Here is a 19,374-nt window from a genome sequence, read left to right on the forward strand (position 1 = left end):
TAAGGCTGAGCCCGAACGAAGAAGCTCGTATAATAAGAGAGGAACATGAAAGGAGGAGAAAATTGCGAATACAACAGGTAATGCCACGTTATAATAACAGAACTTGTATGTCATTGGTCTCTGCTTTCTGATTCACGTCATGTCACTGATTTCTCGTCATATGACATCTCTTTACAGTATTACCTGAGGTAGGTTTCGTTAGGAGAGACTTACAGCTAGGCCTGCCCACCCTGACAGTTCATCTATACTGTTGCACTGTGAACAGAAGTTAAAACAGAGTTTCTTTTTATTGTTCCTGCGCTTATTGTTTACGTCGAATGTGGGCTCGTATCCTATCGTCTCAAGTGTAACGATATACTTTCGCATTGACTTCCAGGTGCGGGAGCAGCAGCGGTACATCGCGCAGCAGATCCGCCGAGAGGTTGAGCAGAGGAGGCAGCGAGAACTGGAGAAGCTTGGGGAGGAGCTGAGGGCAGACTGGGAGCGACAGCAGAGGGAGAAACTCGACGCACTGCAGAAACTATACGAGGAGAGCCTCCAGCTTCTGGGCCAGGGACACAGGAGTGCTAAAGAAAACGTAAGATAATATTGGTTCTAAAACAAGAAGCTCTACATTTACCTCATTAGCTAGAGATTCTGTTCCTGGATGAAGAATAACTGTTTACCTGTTAATGTAGCTTTCACAGGCCTTAGGCACATTTTCGTCACTGTTGATAAGTCCCTGTGTGCAAACCAGAAGAAGAATGTATTGGAGACACTGAACTTAGAATATCAGAAGTCAAACCCAAAGAGATCATCCGAAACAGTTGGATAATAATCTCACAAGAAGGTCAATAAATTATAAACCATCATCAATAATTATTTTGATTTATTTGCATAAGGAACTGGACTTGGCAGCTATAGCTCAGAGGGAGGAGGAAAATCACACCAAAGCAGTGGAGCGTCATCGAGATGCCCTGAAGGAGCTAAAATCTCAGAGGCTTAAAGACCATGAGAGACAAAGCAGGTGAGCAGCATCACACACAAGCATTAGCATGACATTACATGTTTGAATTTGATTAAGTAACTGAACATAAAGTTTATTCCTTTTTCTGTAGGTCCATCAAAGCCAGGAAGAAGGCACTACAGGCAGAAAAAGAAAGATCGGCAAAAGTGGCCAGCCTCCCACCGCCTCCTTTAAACCCAATTCAGGTGATTTTTCCCAATGAGTAATATCAAGACACTGTTTCTGTTCTAAGTTTGCCTTACAAGCCACCTTGATTTGCCAACTCACATTTTAGTTTATTGTAAGAATCAGTCTGACAAATTGCCAAAAAACAGTTTCACAGAATTATGTCATGGCTAAGTGGTTTAGTAATGCCTGACATAGCCCTCTTTACATACCATCAGTGCACGAGAGGAAAGAAAAAGAGAGAAAAGGGCAGAAAAAAGTTTATTAGAGATTGCAACTTTCATATAAACAAAACCAAATCTATAATATATTTGTGGTTACTTTTGTGGCTTTTTTTTGTGGGTCCTTAAAAAGTCACCCATTTACTGCTCAGCAAATCAAACAAGCTTTCCAAGTTTAGGTTCTGGATTCAGTCAAGCTAACTCTGTCCTTTCCTGTTCGAGCAGAACATTGATTCCAAGAAGCCTCATGTAGTTAAGAAATCTGACGTGAGTGCCTTTGCTGCCACGCATTACCACATGCCTGAGAACACAGTGGACAGAGAGGAAGAGACAATGCAGGTAAGTTCATGAACATAACCCTTTGGTTTGTTGGTCCCCACCTGTCAGAGTTATCTAATCTGTATATGTGTCTACAGCCTAATGCCCATGAGGGAGCTGAGCTGGAGGTGAGGAGACTGCAGGACGTACAGAGGGAGGAACAGAGGAGGAGGGAGGAACAGCTTGAGAAGGCTCGTCTCAGAGGGAAGCAGGCTCTGAGGAGGGAACATCTTGTGCAGGTACAACTAACCTCGTACTTGATGACACTATAATGGCTCACATGTATCTGACAGATGATTTGCTCTGAAGCATCAGTTTGCAAAAGTGGCATTTTACTTGTTAAAAGAGACAAAATGTTTCGGGTGAATATATTAGAAGCTTTTATTTTGCGTCATCTGTGTGATATGACCTCCTGCAGGATCGTGAGCGCCTGCTTGTTGAACTGCAGCACATGCAGCAGACAGACCTGCTGAGGAGAAGACAGCAGGTGGCACAGATGCCTCCTCAGATCTTCCAGCCTCTCTATAAGAGGCAGGAGACAAGGGAGGAATTCCAGAGGGAGATGGAGTTTGCCTTTGAGGACATGTACACTGGAGAAAGAAGTAAGGACTGTTCAGCAGTGGAGTATTTTTCTGTTAATGTGTTTTGTAACAAATAGTCTCAGAAACATTGTCGCATTGAGAAGGTGCATCTATCAATAAAGCGTTCTCAGATCATTGTGTTGAGCTTAATTTGTGTTTGTGCATAACAAAGTAGCCACTGTTCAGATACCAAATAGCCTCAGTACTTTGTTGGGAGATATTATATACATGCACAGTTTTAATGGAGCCTCTTTAAATCTCGACTGTGTCTGAACGCAGGAGTGAAAGGTGACCTGGTGGTCCAGCTGATACCCGAGCCCCTGCCAGCTCTGTCCACAGGCAGCCAGGACCAAGAGCTTGACGTCACGCTGGATGAAATCACCTCACCGGGAATAGAAAACGCACAGCAAGAAGACGTGAGCTCTGAGCAGGGAACTTCTGCTCAAGGTGAAGAGAAGCAACAAATACACTAACACTTAACCTCATCAGTCTGAGTACTTAGTGTTTTACAAGATTTGTTTGCCAGTTACTGCAATGCCCAGATGGTGATTTAATATACAATCAGACTTCTCCTCATGCATTGAAAATCGTCTTTACCAAACTAGAAATGCATTCAGGATTTTCCTTTATTTGCAGAGGCGCCGTCCAGACCGGCTCCTAGACGAGCATTAAAGAAACTCCTGGATCGTATCCGGAGCCAGAGAACCCAGTGGACTGACCCTAACAGTTGTGTCCCTGCAGCTGACTCACCGCCAGTCATCGATGATCACATCCCAGAACGAGACACAACCATTGACACAGGCTCTCTGACAAGTGAGGAAAAAGACAACCTGTCTCCCGTTGAGCTCCCAGAGCGTGAAAGCCCACCACCTGGTATGTCACTTAATGTCATCAACTCTTGTAGAATTAGGTTAGAGGGATGTGCATAACGGATCATTTTCCTGTTTTGTTATTAAAATTGTTGCTTTGACTCGTCTTATCTTATTTTCATCATTTCTCTCTCTTTCACACTCATTAATCTTGACTTGGACTTGTTTCCAAATAACATGGATTATTGTTTCATAGAAATGTTAAAAAATACCTTTTAAAAATAACTATGTGCTATCAAGCAATCAGTTTTTTGTTTTAACTCACTTTGGGTTTTTAATTCTATTCCTGCTTTGTGTTCGAGCTGTACACAGTGAGTTCAAAAGGTTAAGTGGTTTTAAGATATAAAATAATTTAATGTTTTCTTGTCATTTATTCCTCCAGCACTGGAGACAGCAGATTCAGCTCCAGCAGACACTCCGCATCATGACGGACCTATCAGCAGAGTCAAAGAGTTTGAAGAAGAGAGAAAGAAAAGGGTACTTTCTGATTTCCATTGGTGTAATAAACTGTGCAGGTAAACATAGGCAGAAGCAGTATGCCATTAAACGGTCATCAGGTTTAAATGCTTCTACTTTATATACAGTGACAGTTGTTGGATTACATTATCAAACATATTCTTACATCACATAAATTAACATTAAACAATTCAAATATCAATCAAATAAGCAGAAAATCGAGTTTCACATCACGTAAAAAAAACTGTTATTAGCCCAGCTCCTTTTTTACAAAGCTTAAAATGTTTCATTCTTTTGACGACTTGATTTATGCCAATCATTGGATTTTTGTGATTGGTCAGAACAGAATGCTTTGATCCAGGTGCTACTCATTACTTAATTAGTGCAGCTTCTACAAAGGCTGTGTTGGGCAGGATGGCTGTGCATTTCAACAAGAGCGCTCCCGCTGCACCTTGTTTCTTAGTCTTCTTTGAACTATTAATGACTACAGACCCTGGCTTGACATTGTTAAAGTTTTCTTGAGTAAATAATCAAAAGTCAAGTCATAAAAAGCAGAATGGCTGCTGGTGGATGTTGCATCTTTATTCACCAAACTCTGGGCTGGCTGGGAATTCCTGTGGAGATGGGTGATCCTCTGAAGAATGCGTTTATCTGGAGGAGGAGGTGTAGATCGAACACCTGCTCGCCTTGCTACAGGAACTAGACAGATTTGATTTTATTGCCTTCATCTTTTCAGCCAAACCCTTTACTTGCTTAATTATCAGCTGATGCTTCAAAACATGTTTCCCTGTACTTCATGTTTGACACTGATGATATTGAAGCCTAGCTGAAAACTGTGATCCACATTATGAGTAATGTGTGAACAGACTTTGTTTTGTTTTGTTCAGGAAGAGGAGCTGGAGAGGGAGAAGCAGAAGCAGGTGGTTTTGCTCCAGGAGCTGGAAGAGCAGAAAGCCAAACTGGAGCAGAGGCTGCTCCAGGCCCAGCAGGAGAGGGAACATTTGAGGGCTGCTGTGACCCAGGAAGAACCTATAAAGCCATCAGAAGTACCAGTTATCCAACCAGAAGTGCCTGTCCAGGACCAGGAATTCACCTTCATCACCCCTGGACTCGCCGCTGAGGTAGGTTATGTTTCAAAGCTCAAATTCAAGTTTTTGCTGGGCATCCTTTCAAAGTATCCTGTGTAACATGTTTCTAACAGCTTACATTTGCTTTAGTGATGAATAATCGTTACCTTCATCTCTGCATTCTACAGCCGGCTCCTCCTTCAGGTGAAGATGATCACACCAGCAGGATAAGAGAGTACCAGCAGCGGCTGCTGAAACAGAACAGGTTTGTTAAACCCTGAACACAAGCTACTTTTTTCCCCACGATTATTCTGCAAAATGATCTTAACAGAAAAATAATTCAGTCTTCGTACCTTCATACAGTTTTACTTTGACATTATTTATTGTAAAGATTGCTGAAAGAATTCAGTTCTTCATCTTTTTATTTTAGAGTTCACCAGAGGTCAGTGGAAGTGGCTCACCAGCGCCTGGAAGAATACCAGCGAGCTCTACGAATTCGTTACAACATGACCGCTACATCGTTCCTGCCAGCTGTCGTGCCTCCAGGTGTCCGTCACCCACCTCCTCACAGTGCTCTGTTTACACATCTTCCAACATTTCTGCAACTTCCTACAAGTCCTTCAGTGTCTGCATACATTCACACTGAACCACAAACCTCTGTGGAAGTACCTACAAGAGAGACTGACATGTTATCCTCACTTCCCCATCTTGCGGGCTCAACTTCGACCGTTGGCTCCAGGTTGCTGTCGGATGAAGCTGAATCTATTTCAAACAGTCAAAGTAACCAGAGAGCAAATCTGACTGCCTTGCTGACTGACAGAATAATGGAGCGAGCAACACAGCACCTTACAGAGAGAGTGAGGCCCTCCTCGGTCACCACAGAGCCATCGCCTTACAAACCATTCCTAACACACCACTCAACCAGCGTCCCACTCCAGCCAACCTCCGATCCCATCCAAACCATGAGCAAGAGCATCACGGATGCTACACCTCCTCACCTTTTACGCCATGAAGAAGTCAAGCCAGGGTCCTCCCAGCAGACTGGGTCCCTTAGCTCCAGAGTGGACGACATGGAGAGGCAGAGACGAGAGCTGCAGGAGGCCCAGAGAAGGTTTCTGGAGCAGAGGGAGGCCATGGAGCTGCAGCAGAGACAGCAAGAAGAGGACAGGCGCAGACAGGAAGTGGAGATGGAGACGATGAGGCGACAGAAGGAGATGCTGCAAGCTCTGATTCATACTGATGCACAAGTAAGTGAAGAGTAGTTCTGTTACAGTACACTAAACAAATCGATGTTTGTTTCCATGCAAAAGAAAATACAGCATGATGGAATAACTTGAAATATTTGATCCTGTTTGATTGAGAGGATCAACTCTGCTGAAGTGCTCTCGTTGAGTATTGCATCAGAATTGCTGCACATGCAAAAGCAACTTTCCTAACATATTTTTTCACCTACAGTCGGTTCCGGAGGCTGCTAGAGAAGAGTTGGTTTCAGAGAACATCGCTCAGACCCGCCTCAAACTACTTTCTTCTCTGCTGAGAGCTATAGAAGAAACTAATGGAGGAACTTTATCACACCTAGAAGAAGATCCTCAGGAGAGGGACGACTTTTCTCAACATCCCCCGTCTAACAATGGACAGACGGGTAAGTGACACGTTAGATTGTAGCATATAGTGTTTTTTCTACTTTTATTGCCATTATATTAGTTTAATTTCTGACTTTATTGTTCACTTGATTTAGTTACCCTTCTGTTTTCTTTTTGTGATCTTATCAGAATAACTTTCTGTTTTCTGATAATAGATAACTGCCATGTTTTGTTCAGTACTTCAGTATTAGTTTGATGGTTTTACACATTACCCATAAAAGGTGCTTCTTTTTAATACTCTGATGACTCACTTTAAGTCAATATAAAGCACTGCAGTTTCATGGAAATAATCCAGTATGTTGTTAAACTTTCCTTTTAAGAACCCATCTCTCAGAGCGGCGTTCCTCCCAAACCTGCCTCAGCCTCAGTCCTTCCCTCGGGACTCCTCCCTCCTCCTCGAGCAGCAAAGCCCCCGGTGACCCGCGTCAGGCTGGGCATCATGGAGATGATGACAGAACAACATGAGCTCAGTGCTATTCAAGAGGTGGAGACGCCAGCCAACACCAGCCATGTCACAGGTCAGCTTAGCCCCAGAGACGTATCAATCAAGTGTTTTTGTCACACACTAAAATGTCAAACTATGAAGAGCAAGATGAGTTGATTGGATTGTTTTCTGTCTCAAGGCCTGGAAGATGGTGTGAAGGATCCTTTAGACAGCGCAGACTGGGATCCACAGGAGGAATCAGAATCATCTCTGGCATCTGACAGAAGTCTGCAGACACCCTCTTGGTCCAGCAGAGGGCAGCAGACTGCTGAAAGACCAACAGGATCTGGGGCGAGCTCAATGAGATCGAGCCATCTGGCCTGGAGAGAGAGGCTGCTGATGGGGGCAGGAACATCCCCTGAATCCTCAGAGTCTGGTAAGTAGAGGGCAGGTGAAGAGTGATGAGAGAGAATAAGTTCCCTGTGTAGAGAGTAGCACTTAGACGTAACATTGTTTTCCAGATTCTGTCTCGAGGATAATTTCACCGCTGTCCTCTGACTCTGGGAGAGGAGCTGACTTCTCTGGTCCTGCAATCACAAGCTACAGATCCCCCACAGAGGTAACCCGGCCAGCTGGACATCTGCAAAACTTAGTACAGGCTCTTTCCTTCCCTGAGAACAAGTCATGAGCTTTGTGGAAAGGTTTTGTGGCAGAGGTTGAGCAGAAAGTTCCATGAAATAGTTCTGTGAATAGGCAGTGAAAGTGTCCCTCCTGTTTATGTCATGATGTTACATGGCATCTGTTTTTATTATGAGCGTTTTCTCCAACACATTTGCTGTTGGTGTAATGCTTTTTGATTGAGTCAGCAGCATTCTCAACAGACTCATTGATAATGGTACACTAGAAACAGATGAGTGGCATGAATTTCACTGCATTTTGTCACAGCGTTGTCTGCCGTCTCATTACTCTCTGAGGTTCACATGTTGTGGATCAATGATGAAAAATAGCCAAATCTGAGCGTTGAGGCGATCTCGGCCTTTGATTATGCTTGAGAAGCTTTTCCTGTCTTTTTGTCTGCTTGTGTGGAGTGAGTGTGTGTGCATGAGTTTATGTCAGGATATGTCTTTGTGTGTGAGTGTGAGAGAGCATTTGTGCGTGCGGTTGTTTGCGTCTGTATACTGAGCAATGATGTAAAATAATTGGACTGGAAATGTATTTAATCAAAGTACATTTTATGACGGTTTCTACACTTGAACTGAGCTCAGTGAGTACGTGTGCATGTACATGTCTTTTACTAATGTGTGTGTGTGTGTGTGTGTGTGTGTGTATGTTTGTTTGTGTGCCTGCCTGTAGGGAGTGAATGTGTCTAAGTGTGGATGTGTCTTTATACTGAGTGATGATGTTACATTTCTGGACCTGACGTGTATTTAAATACATCTCTGATGGTTTCTACACTTGAACTGAGCTCACATATTAAATCCTGTCTCTGTGTCTACCTGCCTGTATAAGTGGGTGAGCTAAGTATTTAGTTTTTTGTCATTATGTTTATCTCCTTAACCCTTTTTCTTTTTGTGTGTATGTGTGTGTCAGTCTGCTCACAGGCCTCCTGGTTCTGACTGCCTCTCCTCCACCACCATCTCCACCGGCAGCTACATCACAACCGATCCTGAGCAGAACTTAGACACTGGTGAGGGTCCGTCTGAGTGCGTCTTACTTACTGTGCTTTGACTATGTGGTTGGCTGTGTGTCAGAAACCTCAGAAGAGTAGTCTACGTTACAGGTCAGGAAGTCTGCTACGGAGCTAAAACAATTGTTACAACCTTTTAAACAACATGAATCTCTTGACGGGATCATTGTTGTCTAAGTCTCATGACATGCTAGTTGTGTTATCTAACTTTTTGTTGCTTTAACCTGCTCCTCTCTTCTCATTCCTCTTCCTGATTAGGAAAACCCCCATCCCTGAAACATTTTGCAGAACATGGGCGAGTGTCAGATTTACTCGAGGTCTCTCCTCCATCGGGCCCAAGCTTATGTGTTAAGGAGAGCTCGGCTGCAGGCTGCGCTGGTCCGGCTGTAGACTCTCTGTTTAACGACAGCAGCATCCAGCGCATTATTGACCGATACACACGGGAACTTAACATCTCCCTCAGCACCACTGGGAAAACCACAGGTACACTACCCATACTGCACAGGTTAAAAACAACAGTAACACCTGTTTCTTCAACTTAGTGGCAGTTATCACATCTGTGTTCTGGTTATAGTTTGCTGCAATGTTTTCAAGCATCTTTAGAAACAGGATAGTAAAAGGTGGGGTATGCTTGAAGCAGAGTCGTTTTTAAGCCACACAAAACTTTTTGCAGCTTTGACACAAGAAAAGGGAAACCTTGCACACCTGGCAAATCTCTATGTGAAGTGTCTTTTCTTTCACTCTTTGTGGATCAACAGAGAGTGAAAGCTCATACATGGAGGACCCTGGACCTTCAGTCTCTCAGCAGTCTTTGCTTCAAGTCTCAGAGAGGAGCGGGGAGGATGAAGGCTCTTCTGCTCAGTCTCCTCCTTCAGACTCAGCAGCAGCACAGAGGAGTGGCCCGGTCAGTGACGCACAATTTTATCATTTCATTTTTCATAAGTTGTAACATTAAACATTTTTATGGCTACTTGGGAAAATGAACATGTTGACAATAAAGACAAACTTACTTACTGGTAAATGCACCCAAAGGAATTGTAGTCTGTATTGTAAAGTTTTCTGATAAGAGCTGCACCATGATGATGCCTTTACAGGAAAGGAACAATACAGTCAATCCAATCCTGGAGCACTCTTACAGAGAGGACTTATCACTGGCAGAGGAGCAGGACTCCTTCAGGCCTCTGATTGGCCAGCTGACAGACCAGTCATCCTATCTCGCTGCTGACCATAGGGACTCGGCCATGGAGCAACTGGTTGGTCAACCGTCGGCTCACTTGTCCATGATTGGTCAGCCGCCAGGTCTACCATTTTCATTGAGCTTGGATCAGGGCGGATGGGATTCAACTCTGATGCGAATGATTGGTCGCCTCTCCCATCAGTCCAGCTCTCACTGGCTGAGTGGTGGGCGGGACTTTTATGCAGGCCAGCTGATCGGTGAGATGCCTTCGGAGCAGTCCACCACATGGCTGGATGAAGGTCCAGAAGGCAGCCGGATGAGACCGCTGGTTGGTGAGCTGGATGAGTCTGCGGGCCAGCACAGTGGAAGCTCAGGTAACAAGAGGATCGTATAAAGCTACTGAAATGTGTAGTAAGGTTTTAAAGTATCAGTAGACTAAAGAGGATACAAATAAATTATTTAATCAAATGGACCGTTAGGTGCTGTTCAAGATGAATATTGTCCCACAACAATTTAGATTTAGATTGGCAGAGAGAGAAACCGTTTGCCACTACTCTTTACAAATGATTAAATGACATCATCTAAGCCTGTGCTGTAACACTCTACGTGCACTATACTCGGGTTGGACATGCTTACATTTTCTGTGTGTGCGTGGGGTAAAAGGTTGAAAGTTTGTCATCAGTTAATTTGCTGCTTGTAGGTGAAAGAACTCGTGTGGATCTTGGTGTCTCAACTGAAACCAGTGTGCCGTCATACCCATCCCTGCCTCCTGAAGCCTCTTCGCACAGTGCCCCTGTCCCAGGTGTGACTCCACATTCACAGGACCAGACCCTGCAGAACCAAACCAGTCCAGTGGACCTGGGCTCAGAGAGGCCTACAGGTGAGATACAGGGGATTTCATAATGGTCCTTATTGTAGCAAATACATAAACATGCACAATATGAGTATCTGTAGTCTTGCTGGTAGCTCAAGTGAAGTAAGATTAAGGGAACTTTAAGCAAAAACATCAAATGTGTTGATAGTTCTTATTTTTGAGCTAAAGTCAGCGATCATGTATTTTTTTACCCAGTAAGAAACCGAACAGTTTTGTTCTTCCTGTGTACCATCGTTTTAGTGTTTCCAGACTGTGACTCATTCCACCCGCTCATGGCTGAGGTCACCCACAACGAAACAGCAGACCCCTCCATGATCTTTCACCTGCCCGAACACAGTGTTCCTGACTCACCTGAACGACAACCAGCCAGCGGGGAAGGCAGTGTTTCCACACCTTCTGAAGAGTTTGAAACCAACGATGATCTTCCTGTCGAGTCTGAACCGTCACCTGAGCGTCTTCGAGCAGAGGAGCCACCCTGTTCCACGACAGCTTCCCCCGTCTTACACCAATCTTTCTCCCAGCTCATCACCTCTCAGTGCCATCCCCACGAGTCTGTCCTCGTGTTGTCTCCCACCGTGAGGACAGACGTGGAGCTGACGGCTCTGAGTCTGTCCTCTTTAACTGTGAGTGACCATTTACCTACTGTGGGCATGCCACAGCCAGAGGAAGCGGATGTGGACACAAACTGCACTTCTGAAATGAATAAAGATTCAGTCCAATTCGGCGACCTCTGTGCTGGAGACCTGAAGTCTGAACTGGATCCAAACCTGAGGAATGCCTCTCCTGTTTTGCATCTTATAATGGTATGACTGTTTCCTCATTCTCCTTGTTAAACCATAAAAAGCATCATTAATCTGACATTACATGATCATTGATTTTCATGCTACAACTGCAGATTTTAACTTTTGTGTTTATTTGGGGAAAAATTATAGAATTGTTTTTTTATTTGTCCTTTTTCTTTTTATTATTTGTGTGTGGTGTCTTTGGCTGATTGATTTGTCATTTCGCTGTCTATCAGGAAGCGGCCAGTGAGAAGGGAATCCTGGAGCAGTCAGAGATAACACTAGTGAGCCTGACAGACACCACACTGCAGGACCAAGAGACGACAATCACTGAGGAAGAGGACATTTGGGAAGACACAAATCCAGATGGGGTGAGGGTGGAAGGACAGAGAGGCCAGGAGACGGAGGTAACTATAAAGTTATGCAACTAAATTCACTGACTGATCTTCTATACACTTTGTTGTCTTTTTGACTGAACACAAACCTTGTCTTCTCTAGGGGGCACAGTCCATGTTGTTACTGGATGAGACTCCAGAGGACAAGAGCCAAAAGCATCCGGGTAAAGAGATTGGTGAAATTAATAGAAACCTGCCTATGATTTTATGGATGGGATCAGGGCAATATCTGACACTTAAAAATGCAGCTCAAAATCTTTTCAAGTCCTAACATTATTAATATTAAAACAGTGAGCCCTCCATTCTTTCCCTCCCCAGAGTCGGCGATGCTCCTGGAGCTGCAGTGGGATGTTGGTGAAAGCATCCAGGAGGCCTGTCAGCAGAAGCGCAGAGCTCTGCTCCACAGATCATCCCGCAGGGTGGAGGAAATCAAAGCAAAAGCAGCTCTTGCAAAGATTCAACCTAAGATCCAAGTGCCAGCTGAAGCTAGCAAACAGTCTAAAGCTAAGGAATCTCAACCTGTCGCCTCTAAGGCAAAGACTAAGTCAGACAGTCAACTTAAGACTAAAGCCAAGCCAAAGGGAGGATCGGCTGAGCTGCACCGACCTTCTGACACAACTGGCTCCAGCAATCAGAAAAGGCAGCAGCATCCCCTTCCAGGTATATTACCTTTGTACTTTGTATTTTTACTCGCACTTTTCTAGGTGTGCAACACGATTAAACTGGTAGGGGGAAAACGATGTTGTAAACCGCTTAATCAAGTTGCATTCATGGGAACAGTAAGGCTTCTTTTATGGACACTGATCTTTTAGAGCAAAGGGGCAGTGTTGGTAAATAAAGTGTCAACCATAAGTCAGCGCCTTGTTGTAACATTGTAACACCTACAACCTGTGCATTGCAACCCTTTCTATTCAGTGAGTGATTCCAGGCTGAAAGAGTTGGAGGTGAAGCTGTGCACACCAGAGCAGAGAAAACGGGATGTTTCTGAAATGCACCAGAGAACTCAGAGGTACTGAATATTATAAGCTACATTATTCATCGGGAGTAGATGTTTTTCAGTCGCCAACAAAATTCAAAAGTCTTGGTGCCAATTTTTCCCTCCATTTCTAAGATATTATTACATGGGTTAATTGTAAAATCTTATTTATTATATCTTAAAGATGGTAGGTTAAAAACAAAATGATGCAGTGTGACTCCATGTTTCTGCAGACTGTACGAGCAGCTGGAGGAGGTGAAGCATCAGAAAGCGGTCAAGAGCAGACAGGAGGCTAATGCAAATAACAGACTGAAGGCCAGGGAGTTCCACAAGGTACAACACTATTATTTTATGAGAGAACCGTGTCCACCGAACTGTGATGTGGCATATTTTGAGTTTCGGTTGATTCAAGAACATTTTTCTTTTCTCTTCACAGAAAACCTTACAGAAACTTCGTGCCAAGCAGGCTCTGCAGTGACGGACTTTGAATGTGTTCTAGTTTTGTAAATTTAAGTTATTTTGTAAAGTTTTATCAATAAAGCATTTTAATTTATTGCAATCTCCTCTCTGCCCTCAACTTGTGCAGATATCTGTAGCAAGATGTTGAAGAAAACTGGTTACTATGGATATTTTAAATACAGACATCACTAACTTTACATTAGCTTTATTTAGCAAAATTAAACATTCATGAAATCATTTACAGACATACTGCTCTGACCGTTCATATTTTTACACCCTGTAGTCTTATTGTGAAAATATTAACAGCTGTAGATCATTTGTTTTTTACTGACAGATCAGTGAGGTTAGACTTAGCTGCTTGTATTTACTTCTTTTCATTACAATGTTTCCAAGAAGTCACAGGTCAGGAGAACATCACAGGTTGTTGTGACTGATTCTATACAATGATGATTTTTTTAATTCCTTAGTTTAGACGATAAGTGTATCAAAATTGTTATCAAAATGCTGTTTCAGAGGCTTTACAACCCAACAATAATACACATTTTTGGAAATCATCTGCCCTCATATTTCTAACTGTTGTTCAAACCTCTGATAAATCTCGTGCATCATCACCAAACCCCACAGATTACTGGATTTTTAGTTTTGGTGTTACAAAAGAAGAAACAGAAACATGTATTTCTCCTTACAACAGAAGGCCACAGTGAAAGAATAAAATGGCAGCTTTAGTGTTTAATCTGAACTTTGCCTCAGTGATAATTAGAGTTTGGAGAAAGCTATCGCCTTGGGACTCTTCTTCTCCATGGAGGCCTGAGCTGACTTCATCACATCTTGAGTCTGAAGCATGCCCATGTTCCACGAAGCCTTGGGGAGGATTAACAAGGTAGTGACACATTTCAGTGTGGACTCTTTGCATTAAAAAGGCTTGATGGTGCAGACAAACACAATATTTAGGTAGATGATGTTCTTACCATGTAGTCCAGCCCCTCGGCTACACTGTGGTCTCTGGAATAGACCAGGTTGATTTTGGTTCCCTGCACAGCGACAGGGCTGCGGCAAGCGATCTCCCCGGCCATCTCCAGAGCTCCAGCCATCATGGCCTCTTTATCTGCAAACACTCGGCTGGAGGATATAGATATCTGAATGTAAGTAATTTCTACAAATATGTGATTGAAAAAAGTGAATTGCTTCTATATAAAATAAAATAAAATTCATAATTTATTGACTACTCTGTAATTTTAACCTAAATTTTGCACCACTTATACGTTTGTTCCGTGTTATGAGAACAAACTTGTGGCTCCTCCTGTTGTAAGTTGCAAGCAGCAGGGGACTGTCACAAAAACTTGACAGGTTTAATCACTGGTTATCCTGCATAACCAGCTAAACATAAGTCCGCTTCATAACTTCAAAAACTCAAAGTGAGCCTGAGGATTGCTTTTTAACCTACTAACAATAATAAAAACACTCAACATGATGTGTTGTATATGTAACGTGGCAGTCTTATGGATTAGGTGAAGTTGCCTTTGTATAGTAGAAAAAAATCATATTTAATGAGAGAAAGCCGCTAATAAGTGTGATTCTGTAGATACCTGACCAGTCCGCAGCTCTTGGCCTCATCAGCATACAACCTCCTGGCGGTCAGAGCGAGCTCGTTCACGAGGCTGGAGAAGGTAAAGTAAAGGTACAGGAAACTCAAACTATGCATTTGCAGATTAATGGGTGTTGATTAAGTGTATTGCCTTGTCATCGACTCTTAAAAATGCAACATAATATTATTAACTGCATTTATGTTCCTTCATTTAAACTTTATTACTTATTTCTTGGTTCATATGTGAAGTTTTAAGCATTTTTGTTCACAGAGAAAACAGGTCAAAAAGGGGAACAACGCTAGCCCCGGGTGTTTCCTTGACGTGTGATTGACAGCTTGTTGAAGTATTTGATTGATTGATGGAGGACTATAAACAGGCCAAATATGCACATTTGGAAAATATATCAGAATAATACTTCCAGTTTATAACACGTTACAAAGATTAGAGATTAGTGTCTGAGCAACAAACTGCATTTGTGTGTTTAGATTTTTTCAATCTATTTCCTGTCTGTTAAATGAAGCACCTACACCGTCCTGGGCCCCGAACTTCCAAAAGAAAAATATGAGAAATCTATCAAGTTTTAGTCTTTATTTCATGTTTACTGTCACTTTAAATGCTTAAAACATGTCATCATATGTATTACTACATACAACCCATAACTAATGACCTCAACCCCAGACTCTCTTCTACTTATAAAAATGGCCTGTTTACCTGCGGCTGCCGATGACTTTAGGAAGTCTCTGCAGGGTTCCAACATCTGCTGCAAGTCCAATATCAACTTCCTGTAATGGTGACCAGAAATAATGACGATCAGATTGTATTGTGTCATATTGATGGACTTAATTTTCTATGGTTCATAAATTAAAATGCTATATTTTTGTTTTTATTTCCCCTTGCTTAAAAATCTTGCATTTGTGTGCTTTATTTTCCTATAACTAAACTCCAATATGAATGATGACAAATATGATTGATGCGGTTTTCTTTTTCTTGTCTTTGTCATTTATCTTTTCCCTGGTTTTCTCAAACATTTCCCGCTCCAAATTTTGAAGATGGTCTTTGCATACCTTAACCTGGAACCAGGCGTCCTGGGTACACAGGCGAATGTCACAGGCTGTGATCAGGTCAACACCTGTGACGGAGCACAACATTCACAGTGAACATGACAGTTTGTAAACTGTAAGTTGACAGTTAAAATGCACAACCTCCACCAATACGTCAGTTTAGTCTTTACAGATGCAGGTAAAAATGTTTCTGAAGTCTTTCTTATCCTTAAATACAAACTGTAGTGGGGCACAGATACAAAACAAACTCCTATATGAAAAAGGAACAATCTTTTACATGAAAACAGTTACTGGGGCTGAGGGCAGACTCAGTCAGTGTCACCCTGAGGCCTCTATCACAAAGTGTATCTTGGGTTCAGTGAAGCAGGTCACCCAGAAACAGCCAGAGTAACACTGGCTGTCCTGAATTACAGGCATCGTGAAGCTAGTAATAAACTGGCTCAAACAACTCAAATAGCTCAAATAGTGGAATAAATACAGCACAATCAAAAAATGTGGATAGCAGAAGCTGCAGAAACACAAATAATATTCAAATATTAAAAGTAAGACTATAATATTGGATGATGATGACCTACCTCCCCCCACACAGGCTCCATGGATGGCCACAACAACAGGCTTTGGACACTGCGAGAAAAAAAAGTATGTAATAATATCAGAGAATAAAATCATTTATATCAATAAATAATCATGTCTGTGTCTGGTCAGATCAGTGTGATAAACAGAACCACTCTTCGGGTCGAACCTTCTCTATGACGGAGAATGTCTCCTGATACTTGGTGATTGTTTTCCTTATGTTCCACGAAATTCTCGCCACGTCATCGCCCTCTGGTTGGAGTACGTCGCTGGCCATGTCCATCAGGTCAATACCTGGAGAGTAAGACAGCACAGAAAAAAACACTTCAGTATAAAAACTGTGTAATTTATATTTAAACAATACAGTGCCTGATACCCACCAGCTGTGAAGATCTTCCCTGCTCCAGAAACCACCACCACTCTGCAGTCGGGGTCCTCAGCTATCTCATTAAAGCATGTCACCATCTCACTGGGAGGAAAAAAAACAGTTCCCATCAGGTTTGACAAACTACTGTATTATACAACTGCCACAAACTGCTTCAAATATGAATTTCAGTAAAAGAGATTATTATTTTTAACACATCACAAATATATATAAAACATGTACTATGTTTGCCTTAAACAGATTCTTGCCTCCAGAAAGCTCTGTTCATGGCGTTGCGTTTCTCAGGACGATTAAGCTCTACATGTGTGATGGACTCTGCTGGGTGACTGATGGCCAGAGATGTGTAAGGAGAGCCGGGACTTCCTGAAGACGACATGGCTCTGACCGCAGCCTGACTGGGCACCCACAGCCCCCTGTCTGAGAGAGACGAGACAAGTTTTGAGAACTGTTTGGGTCTGTAAATCCTTCCAAAATTAAGCACTATATTTCAACAAAGTTTTTGTTTTCAGTCTTTCTGTTTCTGTTAAATAATAAACAGAATAATAATCATGTAGCAGCTAATGGGGGTATTTTATACTGCACTGCAATAAATATGGACGATCATTAAAAACACAACCTATATGATTTTTAATCCCAAAATGTATGTCAGTGTAGAACAGAAGTGTAACACAGGAAAAGGCTGAGAAGGATCTCACTCTGTAGTGCCACTATGAAGTCAAGCAAATGTGCAGTCGAGCTTAAACAATTTGATATATCTGTTAATTGGTCCACATAAAATATATCTGCAGTGATCCTTAAATCCTGCATGAAAAAATGCCATCTCCTAGCTTTGCAGTTGTGAGCTTTTGCTGAGTTTTTTTGTTGTTTAGTGAAAATTTGGGGGTTTTAAACGATTGGTCCGGAAAAACAAGGAACTTAATGAAATGACCTTTAGATTTAGGACATGATGTGTGTGTGTCTGACTTACATACCTATAAAGGAACTAATCAGAATGGTTATTTTAAATAAGAATCATTTATCACTTGTAGCCCTTGAGCAAAGTTAAACACATATTTGCGGCCAGTATTTAAGCCCAAGAATACAATTTGGCATGTTGCAAACACAAAACCTGCACGGGTGACCTTTCACCTACATAGCTTGTCAAAGCTGTTTCTTACCTCAATTTTATAAATATTTATCTCTACACTAATGCCAGCTATAAGACCTGACAAGCATTTGTATAGCTAACGTAGAGGGGGTTTTATACATTACAGTATAGTGTGCTGATAAGCACGACAAACAGCTAACGAAGACACAAAACATTGCCACTTACATTTCGTGAGAGCTGACCTGACAATCACTGACAACATCGCCCTTTGGACGTTCAAAGTCCAGATTCTGTAAAGAACAATTAAACGGCAGGCAAAAGAAAAATAAATTCACTCCACCAGCTCCCTCTGTCTCTTTAGCTCTATGTGCTATCACTGCACACTAGCCTAAACCTACAGTCATTGGCTTAAACCAACACTGATGCTAGCTTATGCTAACTAGCTGTTTACAAATGTCTTACCTAAACTCTTTGGTGGTAAAACTAGTTAGTAGCCCGCCAGCAAATTTACAAAAAGAAGAAAACACAGTTCTGCTCTACTATATGTACCAATAGTTAACAATTAATAGTGTGCATTAACAATAACAGCTAACACATATCAACCTTTTCCTTATAACAGCTCTGTACAGTGGCCGGCGAGGTTCAAACGCGAAAGCCAAAGATCATCACACTGTGCAGTGTGCGGATAATCAGCATCCACGTCAATGGAAAGGAAGGCTGAGAATTCAAAAGCCACATACTTACAATTCAATAATGCACAATTATTTATAAATCAGTATCTATGATAAGAGTGTCAACGAATCCAGGTTAATGCCAGATGAAGACTTACTTACTACTTACCTGCTGTCACATGAAGACAAATATTTCTAGACCAAGTAAAAAAATATATGGTTTGTATACTCTGGTCTAACCCAAAACTGTATATTCACATACAACACCTCTGTCTGTATAGTAACAAATGATCCTGAGCTAATAATACATAGATTTAACGTGTGTAATAAAATGATGTGATGTAAATTCTACATCAAAAAGCTCTTTAATGTTGCACTACAAGACACGCATGTTTATGCAAATCTATTCAGACAATCCACAACTCACGCCTTGAGCCAACACATTGTTGTACAATATATAGACTTTTAATTTAATTATCTTAACTTCTTACATTGTTGTATTTGAAATGTTGTATAGTTTAAAACAAATCTCTTTCCTTTCTTTTGCTTTCCTAAATAGACATACCAGGATACATATCATGATATTGCTTTAAACTCTCTCAATGAATGATTAAGGTCCATAGAAATGTACAATCTTATGAACTGCAATATAGTGTAAATGCGTTGGCTCAAATTTAATAAATATTTCGAAAAGTCATTCAGACCTACAATGTGTAATTCTGTCCTTTTCATGAGAATGTGCAACTATATGACGGGCGGGCTGTTTTTATTAATCACATGATCAACGTCTCACGTGGGCCCAGCAGAGGTGGATCGATTTCGACGCGTGAAGGGCTCTCGGGGTCGGAGCCGCTAGATTTGGAGTGCGCAACTACTTTACTGTTTTTTGGGCGATGCTTTAGGGTCAAGAG

At 42.1% G+C, this 19,374-nt stretch overlaps 3 protein-coding genes across 4 annotated transcripts; 2 read left to right on the plus strand and 1 right to left on the minus strand.

Moving 5' to 3' along the window:
- The first annotated feature begins 1,109 nt into the window (after window positions 1-1,109).
- On the plus strand, window positions 1,110-9,911 carry cep295 (centrosomal protein 295). Its single transcript, XM_069668973.1, has 19 exons — window positions 1,110-1,191; window positions 1,618-1,731; window positions 1,809-1,949; window positions 2,129-2,312; window positions 2,571-2,738; window positions 2,928-3,164; window positions 3,543-3,637; window positions 4,483-4,737; window positions 4,872-4,948; window positions 5,114-5,930; window positions 6,139-6,325; window positions 6,647-6,844; window positions 6,950-7,186; window positions 7,272-7,369; window positions 8,341-8,437; window positions 8,696-8,920; window positions 9,196-9,341; window positions 9,532-9,838; window positions 9,892-9,911. Exons 2-19 carry the CDS (start codon window positions 1,690-1,692, stop codon window positions 9,909-9,911), a joined length of 3,531 nt encoding a protein of 1,176 aa, XP_069525074.1. The 5' UTR covers window positions 1,110-1,191; window positions 1,618-1,689.
- A 10-nt stretch (window positions 9,912-9,921) lies between these two features.
- LOC138597517 (neurofilament medium polypeptide-like) lies at window positions 9,922-13,200 on the plus strand. The gene is made up of 9 exons (XM_069669126.1): window positions 9,922-9,988; window positions 10,315-10,494; window positions 10,729-11,291; window positions 11,507-11,677; window positions 11,769-11,829; window positions 11,984-12,325; window positions 12,581-12,674; window positions 12,875-12,974; window positions 13,078-13,200. The coding sequence occupies exons 1-9, from the start codon at window positions 9,931-9,933 to the stop codon at window positions 13,117-13,119; spliced, it is 1,611 nt and encodes a 536-aa protein (XP_069525227.1). The 5' UTR covers window positions 9,922-9,930; the 3' UTR covers window positions 13,120-13,200.
- On the minus strand, window positions 13,015-18,406 carry ech1 (enoyl CoA hydratase 1, peroxisomal). Of its 2 annotated transcripts, XM_069669128.1 has the most exons (11): window positions 18,255-18,406; window positions 18,018-18,082; window positions 16,954-17,122; window positions 16,701-16,789; window positions 16,490-16,614; window positions 16,323-16,371; window positions 15,751-15,815; window positions 15,398-15,468; window positions 14,687-14,758; window positions 14,069-14,219; window positions 13,015-13,961 (listed from the first exon to the last, which is right to left on the minus strand). In XM_069669128.1, exons 2-11 carry the CDS (start codon window positions 18,052-18,054, stop codon window positions 13,857-13,859), a joined length of 933 nt encoding a protein of 310 aa, XP_069525229.1. In that variant the 5' UTR covers window positions 18,055-18,082; window positions 18,255-18,406; the 3' UTR covers window positions 13,015-13,856. The 2 variants fall into 2 exon arrangements, with proteins under 2 accessions (XP_069525229.1, XP_069525228.1); XM_069669127.1 differs by having other exon boundaries at window positions 18,018-18,406.
- Window positions 18,407-19,374: the final 968 nt, after the last annotated feature.

Source organism: Semicossyphus pulcher, unplaced genomic scaffold (genome assembly GCF_022749685.1).
Source record: "Semicossyphus pulcher isolate SPU_LCO1_2020_fin unplaced genomic scaffold, fSemPul1.0.p SCAF_19, whole genome shotgun sequence".
NCBI lineage: Eukaryota > Metazoa > Chordata > Actinopteri > Labriformes > Labridae > Semicossyphus > Semicossyphus pulcher.